General features: G+C 40.1%; 1 protein-coding gene across 1 annotated transcript; it reads left to right on the forward strand.

Annotated features, from left to right (window-relative positions):
* Positions 1–1,461: 1,461 nt before the first annotated feature.
* usp4 (ubiquitin specific peptidase 4) lies at positions 1,462–16,228 on the forward strand. Its single transcript, XM_042504224.2, has 22 exons — positions 1,462–1,651; positions 3,333–3,460; positions 3,589–3,719; positions 3,819–3,945; positions 4,107–4,252; positions 5,092–5,153; positions 5,285–5,431; positions 7,510–7,627; positions 7,736–7,909; positions 8,026–8,184; positions 8,977–9,201; positions 9,402–9,485; positions 9,588–9,682; positions 9,804–9,986; positions 10,094–10,320; positions 10,426–10,647; positions 10,749–10,819; positions 10,905–11,020; positions 11,111–11,260; positions 12,974–13,077; positions 13,545–13,633; positions 14,137–16,228. The coding sequence occupies exons 1-22, from the start codon at positions 1,500–1,502 to the stop codon at positions 14,257–14,259; spliced, it is 3,033 nt and encodes a 1,010-aa protein (XP_042360158.1). The 5' UTR covers positions 1,462–1,499; the 3' UTR covers positions 14,260–16,228.
* Positions 16,229–17,266: the final 1,038 nt, after the last annotated feature.

Consider the following 17,266-nt stretch of genomic DNA (forward strand, 5'->3'; position numbering starts at 1 on the left):
ATTATTTTACCACAGTCAGGCTCAGATTGTTACTGTAAGTGTTAGAGGTGTGTCTAAGTCTCGCTCAAAAAGAAATTTTGTAATGATGTGACACATACAGGAAGAAAACGCTGTAAATGTGTCATTGAGAATCTTTTAGATGACACTAAGCTGTTTTCTGTACTGCAGCACAGCACACTTTTCCCTCTCACTAACATTTGCAACATTGTCTTACTGCAATAAGTTAAGACGTGTGAGATTTCAGAGGAAGACAACTCCTAGACCTAGACTTTAGACATTTAGTCCACTTAACAAACAGACTGTATTTAGCAAAAGGTGAAGAGAAACTTAAGACACTTAAATTAACAATCTGAACTTGACTGTGACAAAAATGAAACAACTTTAAGGCATGTACAGTGATTTTGCAAGAGAGGCCCACCTGATTACAGTACTGGCGCTGCACGGCAGGCTGGCTGCAGCCCTCTCTCCTAAATACAGGACCAAATTCAAGAATTATTGTTTTCACAAGTCATTTACAAACAAAATCACGATAAAATAGAGTTCAGGTTGGAAAATGCCAAATTTACCCTTTCACATGCAACATGAGTAATCTGAGTAATATGTCTGCTATCTAACAGGTTATCAGTTTGCTAAGGTGAAGTTGGTGATGCAGTGGTGAAAGAAGTACTCAGATCCTTTTCTTGAGTAAAATTACTGATATCATCCTGTGAAAGTACTTTGTTACAAGTGAAACTTCTGCACTGAAAATGGTACTTAGGTTGTAGTGAGCAAGTATAATCAGGACAATTTATTTAAGATATTAAAAGTAAAAGTACCAAATGAGAAAAATCATAAAAAAGTAGATTCCCAAAAATGTCAAAACTATCACAATAAATAAAATAGAAAAACACTTAACTATTCACCAAAACAGTTGGTTATTAATTTTCCATTATGAATCGACTGAACTAATTGTTACAGCTGCACTTTTATAAACTGTTGTAACAAAGATCATAATTTAGAAATCCTTCTTATGGGTTTTTTTTTGGCAAAAAAACTTAAATTAATAAAGTACCCAAAGCTGTCAGATAAATGTAGTGAAGTAAAAAGTACAATATTGATCTCTGAAATGTAGTGGGGTAAAAGTATAAAGTAGCATAGAAATCATATACTCGAGTAATGTACAAGTACCTCGAATTCATACTTAAGCACTTGTACTATATTACATTTTACCACTGGAGTTTGGTGGATTCCTCTGAAGAGGTCACAGCAGTGAGTGCACGGATGTTTTTTGTAAAGTAGCCCTTCTGGTACACAGTTGACCTGAGACAGTGTGCCGTTTAGCATCTGCCTGCCTGGTGTGATGATGGTGATGGCAGAGCGTTCACGCTGGAGTGCTGCAGCAGCTCTCCTCGGTTGTGTAATGACCGTAGAGGAAGAAGCTTTCCCATGAGCGGCGCTCTGAAGCTCGCTCAAGTGCGCCTCCTGCATCCGCGCGTTCACGACACCGGCACATTCGCTGCATGATGGCCGAGGGAGGCGGACCCGAGCCGGGTGGCGCGGCAGACTCCGACTCGGAGCCGGTAGCCGCACAAATGCCAACCCCTTCAACGGAGAATCAAAAACAGACTATCGGGTCACTTTTGAAGACAACGCTAAGAAAGGGAGACGAATGGTGAGAGTCGACCAGCGTTACCAGGGTGTTTCAGTTAGCGTTAGCTAGAAACAGGAAATGCTAATACGCTAAAGCTAGCAGGCTAACGGCATCATTGGTTGCGAGTCTGAAGCGAAAGCTGCTGAGCTAATGTTTAACAGGTTAGCATGCTAGCTGCTAGCCAACCAGACTTCACAATATCTCTGTTTAGAGTGGTGCCTGTCATAACCACTATTAACGAAAGCCGTAAACAACCTAACTATCGTGGCTAGCTTAGTGGCTCAACTGTAGAGTACTTGGATGTTAATACCTGTTTTGTGACAAGTTAGGTGACGTTGGCTGGTGTGGTGGCTAGTCGGCTGGGAGAATAACGTTAGGCCCTGGATTCAGGTGGTAGGTTCCCCTGCTAGTCAAACCGGCTCGTTGTCAGATAGTTAGTGCTCAGGAAATGGGGCCAATTGACAGGGATGTTTTACAATGTTGTTACCCGCCTGTAGTGACATGTTAATTGAAGTTGTCTGACAGGTTTCCTTACTGGCCGGCTTCCTGTGAAAACGTTAGCTAACATTGTTTCTTATCATAAAGACCATCCAGGCCTTGACATAATGCAGCTAGTTGTATTAAAGAAGCTTCACAACAGCAATTCAGTTTTACTACGGAAAACGGTCAGATAAGCAAGAATTTGAATTGCTTTATGTGTTGACAGAAAAGGGCCACAAAGAGAATAACATAGCACATCTATTATGTGTCAGCTACTAGCTCCTCAGCGTACATGATCATATAGTTGTTAAAACGTATCAGCTATGCCTAGTGTTTGATACTGTGGTTAAATATCAGCTACTATATCATTGCATTACATTTGAATGTATGATTTTCACAAGGTAAGGGGGATGCTGACCTAAAGTCAAAGGGCAAATATCACACACCTTACTTTGAGACACCTCCGGCTTGAGGCTATTGCATTAATTCTGACAGTGGTCAAGCTAAACAAAGTTCCATGACCGCAACGTCTTACTATGGGAATGCTTGCTAACAAGCCTATTAACTAAAGGAGATTCTCGCTTGGGAGATTAGGTCAAACTTGCTTGCTGTTACTATATCTGCAAATGCCAAGGCAGTTTGGTGTTGCATAATGTTCCCAGTTGGCATAAGACCAGTACAATGTTTCTCCAAACCCCATACACTGTATCATCCCTTTGATAGTTTTCTGCCCTTACTCAATTTTCCAAACAAATCAAATAAATAAAAAATGTTTTATGAACTATGAGTCTGAAAGGTTCAATGTGTAGGTTTTAGGTAGGTTTGTTGGCATGAGTGGAATCTAATATTCATAGTTATGTTTTCATTTGAGTGTTATCACTTGATTGTAAGATTCGTGTTATCCTTACCTTAGAATGAGCTGTTTATAGCTACATATGGACTGGGTGGTGCTCTTCCTCTGAGTCCGTCATTTTGTTTCTACAGTAACCCAGAATGGACAAACCAAACACTGGCTCTAGATTTGGCCATTGACATTTTTGCATTGGCCGTTGTAGTTTTACACGCTTGGCCTACAGGGAATGCTTCAGTTATTTGCAATCTGCAACTTCACTGCAGATTCAGATGCTCCAAAATCCAACACACACTAGACCTGTAAAGGTTCAGATGCAACGATCAAGTGTGATGTATTTGTCATTAACTGTTACCAACCCATTTGTTTTAGGTATCTAATAGACAGTCGGTGGTTCAAACAATGGAAGAAGTATGTTGGATTTGACAGCTGGGATATGTACAATGTTGGAGAACGGAGCCTCTACCCAGGGCCGATTGACAACTCCGGGCTTTTCTCAGGTATACCTTCAAACAGGCATCTGTTGTGTGTTGATTTGGTTGCTGATAAAAACGACATAATCCCACATATTGATGCAAAGAGCTGTTCTTCAGCCTGTAGTTATTCTGATATCTTCTTTCCCTTAAAGACCAGGAGACTCAGGCCCTGAAAGAGCACCTTATAGATGAGCTGGACTATGTCCTTGTACCCACTGAGGCTTGGAATAAGCTTGTCAGCTGGTACGGCTGCCTTGAGGGTCAGCGACCCATCGTCAGGAAGGTAATGCCATCCAAGATTTAAAAAAATAAATAAATAAAATAAATAACTTTGGCCCTTCACTTACGGATTGGGCACCTAAATGTCGTCTTTCCTCTCCAGGTTGTTGAACATGGCATGTTTGTTAAGCACTGTAAGGTGGAGGTCTATTTGCTGGAGCTGAACTTGTGTGAGAATGACAACATGGACAATGTTGTCACGCGTCATTTCAGCAAAGCTGATACTATAGGTGAGATACTCAAAAGTGTTTTTTGAGATTCAACTTTGTATTGAAAATAACTAGATAGATGCTTGCCCATACGTTGGAAATATCTACACATTGTCAGTCTTTTAAATGTGCTCTGTGTACAAATTGAATAAAGAAAATACCTGCAATTCCCCACTCTCCAGATACTATAGAGAAGGAGATGAGGACGCTGTTCAATATTCCATCGGAGAAGGAGACACGGCTCTGGAACAAATACATGAGCAACACCTACGAGCAGCTGAACAAGCCAGACAGCACTGTACAGGATGCTGGTCTCTTCCAGGGGCAGGTAGTGTAGAGCTGTGTTATTCAAATAACCTTCATATCACTGATAGAGTCTGTTCCTCTTGTCTTTTGAAGAACACCATGGCCCAGTAACATACTGGTACTTACTGTGCATACATAAATGATTTACAAGCATTACAGGAATAACAGGAACTCTAGGTCTCTATTGCAATACTGTACATTAGTTCTGCAACAAGATATTGTTAGGATTATAGTGTGTAAGTCTTCTTTTGTCAGAGAAGTCAGCTTTTGGTTCAGCTATATTGTAATTTTGGATGCTGAAGTTAAGTCATAGCACTGGGAAATGTATTTTTTTGTTTATATTTTGCATTTCCTATATATAAGGGGTGGCTGGACTGGGTGTAGGGAAGAGAATGACATCTTACTGCATAACATAATCTAATTCAGCAAGATCACATCGCCTCAAATGTTACTGTTGAGTTTAGCTAACACCATGACCTTTCCATAAAAAAAATGATCTTTCAAAGTTTTACTGTTGGTTACAGTTTACTAAATTACATTAAACTGTACTGTACTGTACTGTGATGTTCATGCTATTGCACCCATACTCATGTACTTCATAGTCATGAGTTGCAATGTGAAAGACACGGGACAAAAGTTTCAATTTATCCCAGCACCCAATGTCCTAAAACTTTAAACCGAAGGTCAAAAACGAACTAATCACACATCAAAGTTAATGCAGTTGATAGACCTACCTGCAGCAGCTAAATCTTGGCAGCACATGGTGCACATTTAGTATTAAATTCAAGCCTGAGACATGATAGCTCTGGCATGAAGGTCAGTTGTGCCGGCTTGGCTCTCACTCAGCTTGTTCTCCCACAGGTGCTTGTGATTGAGCGTAAGAATGAGGATGGCACATGGCCCAGACAAGCCTCTCATCCCAAGTAAGCAAATACCTTGTTGTTTGTTTTTTTTATTGTCAGTCAAGAACAGGAGATAAGTTGTGTCCTTGAAAGTTTAATGCTGTTTTTAGAAATGTGCTTCCCTAAAATGTGGTTTTGTTATTGCTCACCAGATCCAGTACAACCCCATCCAGGAATTTCACTACCTCCCCAAAACTCTCCTCCAACTCAACAGCCAGCATCTCCTCAACAGTAACCAATGGAGACAGCAGCTGTAGCCCTGGCTACACACTTAACAACAGCACCTCCTCTGGCAACAGGTAAGAGTTTTGTATTGATTTAACCCCCCCACACTGTTTTCCCCATGCACAGAGTACCGTCCTTTACCTTTCCTGGGCATTTACTGTATGTGTTTTTGTGGCACAAGACTTTTCAGTTATGAGCACATGAGTTTGGTACAAACACATAACAACCAGCAGTTCATCTAACTCAATGTACTCATGTACCAGTTACTTCCTCAGCTCATGTGGTTATCAGCTCTCCAAAGACATAGTTTGAACTATGATGAGGCCTGCAAATCCAATTATTCTCATGCCAGTGGATTGTATGGGAGATTTAAGAGGAGATTTTTGTGCGCTACTCTTGCATTTAAGGCATTCTCTTATCAGTACATTACGGTTCAGCCTCTACAGACCCGCATCAGAACATTAGATCTTTGCTGAAAAAAAACCAACAGATAATTCAATGTCTGTTACTGCCGAATTAAAAGTGTGTGCTTTTTCTCTGCTCAAATTATAAGTTAATTTACAGACCTTTAAAACAAATGAACATTTGAAATGGGTAAAAATGTTTTGTCGCAATGCTTGTTGATTCGGTAGCAGAGAGGAAGTGGACAGGGACCAAACCTTTGTTCCAAGCAACAAAATAGCAATGAAACGGTCAATAGTACTTCTGCTTTTCATTGTTTCAATGTTCGTCAGTTTTTACATTGTAAATTTGTTTTGTATTGGGTTTGTCCGACACTGTGTGTGACCCAGAAAAGCAGTGCATGCCAACATCCATTTGATAGCCGGCTGATATCAAATATGTGCATACTGTACACTACAGTGTGTGTATCACCATAGTTTTATCATACTGCATGATGAGAAACATGGAATAAAAGAACTCACTGTAACCATATTGTTGCAGCAAGGGTCCATTATAGTGCTTGCTGGAAAAGGCTTTATGGCCGTAAGAAGCTTGCATCTGCTCTTTCTGAAGTTCAGTGCTACCTAGAGGTTAGAAGGATTACTGAAAAGTTGATTAACTATTTTGTGAAATAGCATGAACTATGCAATTTAATTAGCAAAGGCTATACTCAAAGTAACCAGTTTATTTGGTACATATAGCTGCAACCAAAATCTTGAGGTTTATTCAACTCCACTCAACTTTGGAGAGTGTAGACTGTTTGTTACATTGACAGGTGTTCATAATTATTTATCCCCCCCTATTTATGTCAACAAAAACCTAATGCAGATCATACAGATAGGATTTATTGCCAATCGCTGTATTGGATAGCATCAGTTGTAACTTATAAAGTAGCATCTCAGTAGAGATTGCATTGCCACAGCTTACCGGAGAACAAAACACTAAATTAGTCTGAACAAAAACAAAGCATTTGCGCAGCGTCCTTGAATGAAAAAAAAAAAAGTTGCATACAGAGGAAGATCTGTGCTCACATTCAAGCTCAGCATAAGATTTGCCACTTCACTAGTGCATTCAGGGACATTGCTTTAAGTTCTAAAGAGAAATAAGATGTACCTGCAGTAATGACGTCTGAAGTAAGTGCAGACAACTTATTCAAAAGGCTTTGATGTTCTTTTGATAGTCCCAACCACCTCAGGAGATGGTTTGACATTAAAAGTAGCAATAATATATCCTCAATCTGCTTTTAACTACAGTCTAAGTAGAAATGTACCAGTAACTGGTTTCCTGCTGAATAGAGGTGTGTGTGTTAGACACACAATTTCATATGAAATGCAAAATAAAAGTTGAAAAGTTTGACTGAATTTGCAAGAGAAAGCTCCTTTGATTGCATAAAACATCTGTTACATAACATTTTACATGAACTGCAGTGAGCTCCTGTAATCATGTGCTTTTGTGCATATATTTGTTTAGGGTTTGCATGATTGTGTAAATCAGTATTTTAAGAGTTGCGGCTTTAGCCGAGGTAATATTGCTTGTTGACAATTCATTTAAGTGGTGAACGTGTTCTCTTGTATTTTCTGGTATTTTATTAATCTGATATTTTATGCACATGCCATATTTAAATGTCATGTTTAAACATAAGTGTTTGGTATTGGCTTCATCATAGCACAGAGGAAGATGCACACAAGTAACACATATACTTTTCCAACAGACTGGGGGGCTACAATTCATACAGCTCCTCCTACAACTACAGAGAGTCACAGTCACAGCCTGGCCTGTGTGGTCTCAGTAATTTGGGCAACACGTGCTTCATGAACTCTGCCCTCCAGGTAAAAAAAACCAAACTAAAATGCGACACTTACAACTTTTGGAGAAAGTCAGTTGCATGTTTTGAGGTTTTATGTTCACATAATCCACTTTAATTCCTCTTCTTTCAGTGCCTGAGCAATGCATCTCATCTCACCGAGTACTTCCTCAATGACCAGTATGAGGCAGAGATTAACCGAGAGAATCCCCTGGGAATGAGGGGCGAGATTGCCGAGGCCTATGCAGATCTAGTAAAGCAGATGTGGCTGAGCCGCAGCAGCTATGTGGCCCCACGTACCTTTAAAGTGAGTTGTGTCAAGCAGCTTAAATCTGAAGTGAATGAGTAAAGATTGAAAATAATCCTATTCATAATCCTAAACCTACAAACAAAGTTAATAAAATGTACCTTTTTTTTTTCCAGACACAGGTCGGGCGTTTTGCCCCCCAGTTTTCAGGCTATCAACAGCAAGACTCACAGGAGTTGTTGGCCTTCCTGCTCGACGGGCTCCATGAAGATCTAAACCGCGTCAAGAAGAAGCCTTACCTGGCCCTGAGGGATGCAGAGGGCCGTCCAGACGAGGTATAGCGCATATTTATATGTGGCGTGATACTGGTTTCAAACTGTGGACATTACCTTGTGTGGTTTTTCAGGGTTATTGTTTTTCAAAAAGGAAAATGAAATCTGCATTCAGTAGTTCAGTCTGATGCCACAAAATAATGCTGCTTCCATTTTTAACATTCACAGCACATCGAGCTATGTTGTGTTTTGATTTATGAAGGTGAAATTGGCTTTAGATTTCAGAGATTAACTGAGCAGCAAGACATAGTCATAGTGTAATCTTTTGAAGTTGCACATAGTGTGCTTTTATAAACACTGTTTTATAACAGGGCTGCAACTAGTCATTATTTTCATCATTGGTTAATCTGTTGTTTTTTTTCCTTGATCAGACGATTTGTTGTTTTGTCTATAAAATGTAAGGAAAATGGTAAAAACAATTTTGTTGAGTGTTTCCCAAAGATGATGTCCTTAATGTCTTATTTTGTTCACATCTGAAATATATTGAGTCTGCAGCATAGAGAAGTTAAAAAAAACAAAAAACACAGAAGATATTTCCAAATAAGGAGCTGGGATAAGAGAAATTTTGGCCTTTTTTCCTTAAAAATTTCTCAAATCAATTAATATATAATCAGATTAGTTGGTGATTTCTTTAATAGTTGATAGCTAATTGATCAAACATGCAGCTCTAAATAACAGAAGAGCAAAATGCTTCATTGAATTACTCATCACAAAATATCAAGTTGCACTCTTTCTCTCTGAGGTTTTTAAATGGCATCTAATGAAAGTTTTTCCATGTTGGTTGTGGAATTACAGATTGTTGCAAAGGAAGCCTGGACGAACCACCGCTTGCGCAATGACTCTATTATCGTTGATATTTTCCACGGCCTCTTCAAGTCCACTTTGGTGTGCCCAGAGTGCTCCAAGGTGTCTGTAACCTTTGACCCATTCTGCTACCTCACACTGCCTCTGCCCATGAAGAAGGACCGCACTATGGAGGTTTTCCTGGTGCGATCGGACCCACAGTCCAGACCCACGCAGGTGAGGTGGAAATGAACTCTCTAGACTCAAACTACTGTGGTTAAATTAATTCTAATTAATACCAACTAACTAATGCTAGTATTCCAGCTTTTAAAGAGAGTTGGCTTTGTACTGGCTGTTGATGTTTCTCAAAGCTCAGGCATTTAATTTAGCAGTTCCCTGACTTAGATCTTAATATCTGTTTTTTCTTTGTCTGACAGTATCGAGTAGTGGTCCCCAAACTGGGTACAGTGACAGACCTGTGCAGCGCCTTGTCCAAACTGTGTGGATTCCCTCCGGAAAATGTAAAAACTTTTTCCTTTAATACTTCCAGCTTAACATTTTCTTCCTCTTTGGTTGAAATGGAAACATTATGTGCTAACCTTTGAATTCACTTCTCTTTGTAGATGGTGGTGGCTGACGTTTACAATCATAGGTTCCATAAAATTTACAGACGGGATGATGGCCTCAACCAAATCATGGAAAAGGATGACATCTTTGTGTAAGTCTAGAAAAAATACAATTTAAAAACTTGATTTCTCTTGGTGCAGGTCTAAAAGCGAGTCACTTGCTGCTCTTTAAGGTGTGTGTGATGAGTGTGTTTGTGTTGTCGCTCTTCGCAGGTATGAGGTACAGGAAGAGGACAGCGAGAGGATGAACCTGCCTGTATATTTCAGGGAGCGCCACTCCAAGCATGCTGGAAGTTCCTCAAGCACCATGCTGTTTGGCCAGCCTTTACTCATCACCGTGCCCAGACACAACCTCATAGCAGACGTTCTTTATGACAAGATCCTGGAGAGGATTGGGTAAGGACCTACTGTGCAAGGAAGGAAACAGCGTGACGGTGCAGCGACTGCTAATGTAAAGTGAGTGTATTTGCTGGTTAACTGATGTGCTTTGTTCCCTGTTGCAGGCGCTATGTAAAACAATCCCAGAGCCCCAACACTGAGAGCAGGGCCTCAGCCTCAGCCACCTTTGCCAGCTGCAGCCAGGCTCCTGAATGTTCCACATCGTCTAGTCACAATGCCAGCCTGGGTGGCTGTGGGAGCCCCCTGTCAGACGGGGCTTCGTGCAGTGCCAGCTCCAGTAACGGCAGCAACCACTCAGGGACGTGCAATGAAACTAACGGGCTATATGATGGTAAGCAGCGAATGTTTTCTGTCAGCAATTGAATGCAAAGGAAACATTGATCAGCCATGCAAACAGAACTTCAAAATTGACAAGATTTTATTGGTATTTGTGCAGGTGAGGAGGAGGCCATGGACCACCAGGTGAGTCCAGAGCCAGAGAACGGTCAGTCTGAGGAGGAGGAAGAGGAAACCTCTGACTTGGAAAATGGCCCTAAAGGAGGCATGACCAAGCAGTGCTCTTCACCAGCAAAGCTCTTCACTTTCAGCATAGTCAACTCTTATGGAACAGCTAACATCAGCCCGCTGCCCTGTGATGGAAATGTCCTCAAACTTAATCGTCAGTGCTCATCTTTTAAACTTTCAATTGCATGGATAGTTTTATTTTTTTTGAGGCCACTTTGTGTTGACACAGCCTCTCCCACCCGTCTCTCTCTGCAGCACATTCCACAGTGGCGATTGACTGGGACACAGAGTCAAAGAAACTGTGTTATGATGAACAGGAAGCAGAGGTCAGTTGGTTAATATGCATCAGAAAAATCCCCTGCAGAGATTTTCAAAACAGTCTGTTTATATTTGTGTGGATATTCTGCGTAGGCCTACGAGAAGCACGAGAGCATGCTCCAGCCCCAAAAGAAGAAAGCCACTGTGGCTCTGAGGGAGTGCATCGAGCTCTTCACCACCATGGAGACACTCGGAGAGCACGATCCATGGTAAGGTTCACAACTACAGCCTAGTTCAGTGTCGAACCACCAGTTAGGTTTCTATCTTTGTCTTACGAATACGTTTCTTTTTCTATGCAGGTATTGTCCAACATGTAAGAAACACCAACAGGCCACAAAAAAGTTTGACTTGTGGTCGCTGCCTCGCATTCTTGTAGTTCATCTAAAGCGGTTCTCCTATAACCGGTGTTGGAGGGACAAGCTGGACACAGTGGTGGACTTTCCCATCAGGTATGCAGGAGTATTGATCATTTTTAGGATAGTTGATAAGTTAAAGAAGAAGGCTTTCAACCAGACATGCTTAACTTGCTTTGCCAGGTGGATGTCTTTGCAAAATGACAAGAGCCAGTTAAAAAAATAAACAGAAATATAATTTTTTCAGTACATAATAAATTATTTGCCTGTTGTCAACCTTTCGTCGTTTGCTGTCCTCGCTCATCTTTGCTAAAAGGCAAATCTAGTCAGAGCAACCCGCACAGATGAGGTGTATACAGAGGCGTTTCTAGGACAATTGGTACATCTGGCCCATGGACCGTGAGTTAAGCATCACTCCTTTAGTCTTATATTGAGAAAAGGGCACTGTTGTCTTTCTAGTAGTCCCAGATGTACTGAGAAGTTGTCTGATCAGTCAGAATAATAAACACTTGTGAAGGCTGACAGTTGATGTTTTGGGCCTTTAAATTTTAGATTGAATTTAATAAGACCTAAGACTCTTGTCCTATCGGTTCTTAGAATTATGAGAATAAAGAGATGCTGGTAAAATGTTGGTTTCGTCCTGGTTTTCTCAGAAAATGCCAAACGTTTATGGTACTTTCATGTTTCGTACAGTAAGATTATTTTCATAAAAGATTACTCCTTTTATGATTATGAAGCGTTAATGCAATTGCCAGCTATCGATAGGCTATGAACAAAGTCGAAAATGGTCGCATGTATTCTGTCACCACCACTAAACTTGTTGTTTAGTGAGATGATGATGTTTAATGTTCCCGACCATGTCTGTATTTTAAATAGCCACTTGTTAGCAATTGCCTTTTCAAAATGCATAAAACAAAACAAACAAAATTCACAAGTGGGGTATCTACTGATTTATTTCATGTCACAGAAAAAACATGGAAATCTCTAAAGCTTCTGTAAACTGCTGACCTTATTTCAGGCATCTAACAAAAACCCATTTAAAAAAAATGACTTTGAGACATGGGAACTGAAAATGGATTTTGGTCACCAAGTATCACTCAGTGTAGAATTGTAATCATTTATCAGTTTATTAATTGAGAAAGTAATTAGAAATGCACGCCAGGTTGTGACAAAATGAGCTGTGGATGCACATTATTTTGCTCAATTTGAAAAAAATGTGTTTTGTGAGTGACACAGCAGTATCAGTTGCTCTTAAACAGAAGGGGGAGCTGTAGTTAAAAACTCATAGAACAAAACTGCCCAAGGTCGGAACGAGGAAATACTGTATTTATTGTACTTTCAAGAAATGGACTCTTGCTTCAGGGAATTTACTTCATACTGCAAAGAACAAATACACCAGTGTCTCCTTATCTTGAGTTGTGTAACTAATGTAGCCTTCAGAAGTACCTCTTGATGAGTCATTAACCTGGTTTCTGTTAGCACTTTTTCCTTTTCGTTTTGAAATAGAGAAATTGTGGCTACCTGTCTCCCTCTTGGCGCTGTGTGTGCAGCACATTTTGATCTCTGTTGAGGAACTTGATCCATTAGAAACTAGGAGGCAGAGGAAATGTTATCCAGCTTTAGAAAATGCTGACTCATGCTTACTAAGGTTGTCTTAAACATACAGTAGGCTCACTGTGTTTTACATTGAATGTGACTTTAAGAGCATCTCCTGTATAGTTATTGGTTACTCAGAGTTTTATAACTCAGTTTCAGTGTGGTTGCAGTGCCATTTTATTTTCCAGCAACTGATGATATTTTCTTTGTCAGGGATCTGAACATGTCAGAGTTTGTGTGTGACCCTAAGGCCGGCCCCTACACTTATGACCTCATTGCCGTGTCAAACCACTATGGAGGAATGGGAGGGGGTCACTGTAAGTCAATGTTGATTTTTTTCTTCTTTTTTCTGTCATTTTAATCTCCTGAATAGCACTTTGCTTTCTTCTGGAACAGTTATCATAGGCCAATCTTACTCCTCATCAATAGACTTGAAAAAATTGTAAAGAATTTATCTTTTTTAATATTAAAATGTTTTTTTGGGTGGGGTTTCAGCCAGTAAAAATCCACTCTAGTTCTTGTGCCACTACCAACACATTTAGTCTCACAGCGTACAAGCAATACGTGTTAACAGATGGTCTGCTGAACCAAAAGGTGTATCTCCATAGACACTTATCAGTTGCATTTTAATATGGCAAAGGGTTCTCTGTGGACTCATTGTCAAGTTCTTGTTTTGTTTGCTTTGTTCATTAATGGTGAACTGGCGTGATAAGATATTTATCTCGCCCTGGATAAACAAATGAACCGAATATCTATTTGTCTGACCCCCTTTTCCCTGCAACAGACACGGCTTATGGCAAGAATAAAGTGGATGGAAAGTGGTATTACTTTGATGACAGCAGTGTCTCCTCTGCCTCAGAGGACCAGATTGTGGTGAGTTTTGAGTCTTAACACAGTTCCCTCAGTCATGGAATTCCTGGAAATTTTGGAAATGGTTTGGAATTAACATAAAGTTTTGGAAAATGTTTGAATATAGGTTATTTTGGCCAATATCTAAAATATGTCCAGAAATATCGTTATGTGAGATACATCCCTGGTAGTACTGATTTAAAATACACCACTGCACTGTGTGAGTAGTATCATGTGACACACATAGACCACACTGGCAGTGAGTCATCACCAAGACCGCGCCCCCTTTTGGAGGAAAGAAACACGCTGTCAGATAAGGAAAGAAAAAGCTGTTGTGTAGCAGGTTAACCAAGGTTTAATAACTCCTGGTGTCCTGTACTCAGATACCCCCCAGAGATGCAGCATTTGTTAATTTATCATTGACGGATGTTTAATGAAGATACGCCCTCAGCCTTCTTATCAGTCCGTCCTCAGTGTCGAGTGTCCGTTTTTTCGTAGTGTAATGCTATCCTTGTCGCCTCTTGCAGACTAAAGCAGCCTACGTGCTGTTCTATCAGCGCAGAGACGAGGAAGCCCCCTCCAAACCTCAGCCTTCGGCCTCGCTGGGAGGAGCCCCGGAAGCTGCCGATGATCACATGGACACAAACTGAGGAGCCCTGACGTTAAAAGGGACACGCACTGAAACACATACGGCAAATAGAGACACTCGGACGCACACACAAAGCTACTTTAGTGACAGAGGACTCCACAGACTTAACATTATTAATCCTTCCTTCCCCATATTTTATTTGATTTCTATCTCGTATGTTGTCAAATAGAGCCAACAACCGTGTCAGAAGAATGACCCGAGAGACGTCCTCCCCGCAGCGGGTGGCCTGCTGATTTCTTAGTTTACTAGTCTGGAACTAAAAGAGGAGTATAGGTGGATTAAGATCCTCTCACTGGATGAACAGAATGTTAGAAGTGCCCTCAAATGCGTAGATAAACAAATGTTTCAGTAATATAAACAAAAGAAGCCAAATGCACATGTTGTTTCAACCAAAGCGTTCCAAGGTTTTCATGATGTAACCAACTGTTAAGACTTCAGCAGGATACTGGCGTCGTGCCTAGATTTATCTCTAAATATCTTGCTGTGCTGAGGTAAATGCAGACTTTATCAGTGTGATCTGCACGCAGAACAATACACACCGTGCTTGTGGAAAGAATCGTGTGACCTTATTCCACCTGTGTAGAGTGGATCACTGATGGGGGGTGATGCTGCTGCAGACTGGCAGTTGTGCTGCCAGGTCTGTGTTGCAATCTAAACCACAGAAAGGATGTCTTGTTTCAAGATGTTAAGATTTACATTTTGACATGAGCCATGGCGGAAAGCAGTTTTTCAGCTCTTGTTTAGCCATCCTCTTTTTTTGTTCTTCAATGCACAGAATGGGCTCTGCTGTCTCTCGGACCCTAAACTTATGAGAGGAGTCTTACCCTTGCTACCAATTTTTCTTTTCCTTCTTTTTTTTTTTGTAATCACAATGCAAAAGCGGCCTTTTGATTCCTGCAGCCTGACTAAAAAGGGGGCACTTTGAATTCTCCATGAGTACATTATCTACCTGCTTCTGGTGTATCTAGACATGACAGAATTGTATGATTTGGCCTTAGCATTAAGGATTACGGTCCGTCATACACTTCCAGAACATTTTTAATGTGTCTTATAAGCATATTTTGATTGCTGCCTGATCGGACCCCTAGCTCACCTGCAATGGCTTGTCCTTACTAGTCTTGTACATTAATGCAGCTCTGTATTGAAATGGCTATGTTATTTGATATCTTCAAAGCACACTGAGTGAAGCAAAATAAACTAGTATAAAAGTGGTGCTTTTATTCATGAAACTTGAACTTGCTCCTTATCATCAGGAACAATCTACACGCGTCATCAGGACAGCAGTACCTTAACAGCATTCCCACGGAGTGCAGGCATTTGTTTTCCCTTCCAGTGATCATAGTACACCACTCAGCCGTTTAGGAAAATAGGGCAAAGTTGTCTCGGTTGGTAGCATAAGAGAAGAATCCCTTTGTTTTTATCTGAATGGGTCTTAAAGACACAGTTATCCCAGGAAGCAGTTACAGCAGGTGTCTTGTATGAGTGTGACGGAGTATAAAATACTTAAACTCAGTCTTAAGGGTCTGCTGTCTAATGGTGGTCAGTACATCCTATAAGTCCTGTTCTGTGGCATAAATTCTGCACTTAGTTGCATTACAGCATGTTGATATGAAGGGCCTCCAAGTGCCCTTTGTGCTGGTTGGTCCTGCCCATCATGTCGTTCAGAGGTGACTACCTACGTATAATCATTTATGCCTATATGCCTAGAAAAGCTTTACATCATATCTGTAACCCTAGATACTTAGTTGAAAACAAAATGCAGCTGCCAAATGCAGCGAATCTTGTTTTCCCCTTAAATCACGACAGCAATTCAAACTCTAAAATAACCGAAGAGATGTAAATAATCACACTATTGAAAATAGGTGTACAAACTCTTGTCCTCATATTTATCTTATTGCCGATATCTACAGTATTTGTTTTTAACTGAGAAATATTTGAATTCAAAGTACAATAAAGACTGGAAGCCTCAACAGGGTGGTTTGTTTGGACTAATTACACACACAAAATACCTTTCTCTCTGTGACTTGCTGTGACTCGAACAAAGCTGGCTAAATGTCAGTGGTGGTTGTGAAATACCTATGTATTGCAGAACTGTAAATTTGCAGGTGATGAAACCTTAATTGCATGGCATTCATGCTGACAGGTTGCAACATGAGCTATGATCTGTACTCCTAGTCATCAGACTGTTATTGTAAATCCAGTTTTCACAAAGTGCTAGATGGATCATTTTCCCCACCATGACTGGTCATTTAAAGATTGCATGTCAGAAAAATAATTTTAACATGGGACTTTCATAGAGGATAGTTTTTTTTTAATGCAGTTAAAACTTGACTTTACCAAATTTAGTGTGAATCAAAAAATATTAAAGGGTCAGTTCAGTTTATTTTATTGTGTTTTATTGTATTATTATCAAATTTTATTGAGCCTGAATCATGTAAATGAACTGTAATTTTATGACTAAAACACGCTTCATTCAAAGTCAACAGAAACTAAAGACTCACAAAACCATCTTGGTTTGTTTTTCCACTGTTGGTTTAAATGATGTCTTAATTTACTCTATTAGATTTTAAAAATATGCTGACTCTATATGAACTAAAATGACTGTTTATTTTAATAGTTTGGTGGGTTTAGAGTTGTGATTTTGGGGCATTTTCTGGTTAAAAAGAAGTATATTACTCTTCAAAAAAAAAAAAGGTCCATCTCTGTACGGCGCTCTCCATAATGTTTTCAGAAACTTAAATTGATCAGAGACCAGCAGCATTAAAAAAAATTATTGGCCGAACATTGACGGTGTGAACAAGCCCCAAGTGGTCACACTGCAGCCTGTTTGGTAGGTGCTCAATACCAGACCAGTTTAAAAAATGTTGTTCCCATTCATCAATTAGACACAAAAACACTGGAAAAAGAATCCAGGTTGCAAAATACCAAAATCACCTTTAAAATATCAATCCAACTAAATTCAGAAGTCATGATAGGGTTTTTTTTTTTTTTTTAAGTCCATAAAAAGT

The sequence above is a fragment of the Plectropomus leopardus genome, chromosome 2 (assembly GCF_026936395.1).
Source record: "Plectropomus leopardus strain MGB_pleo_1.0 chromosome 2, ASM2693639v1, whole genome shotgun sequence".
NCBI classification, from domain to species: Eukaryota; Metazoa; Chordata; class Actinopteri; order Perciformes; family Serranidae; genus Plectropomus; species Plectropomus leopardus.

Coding starts and splice junctions, on each gene's coding strand:
- usp4 (XM_042504224.2), top strand. CDS start 1,500: ATGATGGCCGAGGGAGGCGGACCCGAGCCGGGTGGCGCGGCAGACTCC. Junction 3,946..4,106: donor CAGCAAAGCTGATACTATAG/GTGAGATACTCA, acceptor CCCACTCTCCAG/ATACTATAGAGAAGGAGATG. Junction 11,261..12,973: donor GTGGTGGACTTTCCCATCAG/GTATGCAGGAGT, acceptor TTTCTTTGTCAG/GGATCTGAACATGTCAGAGT.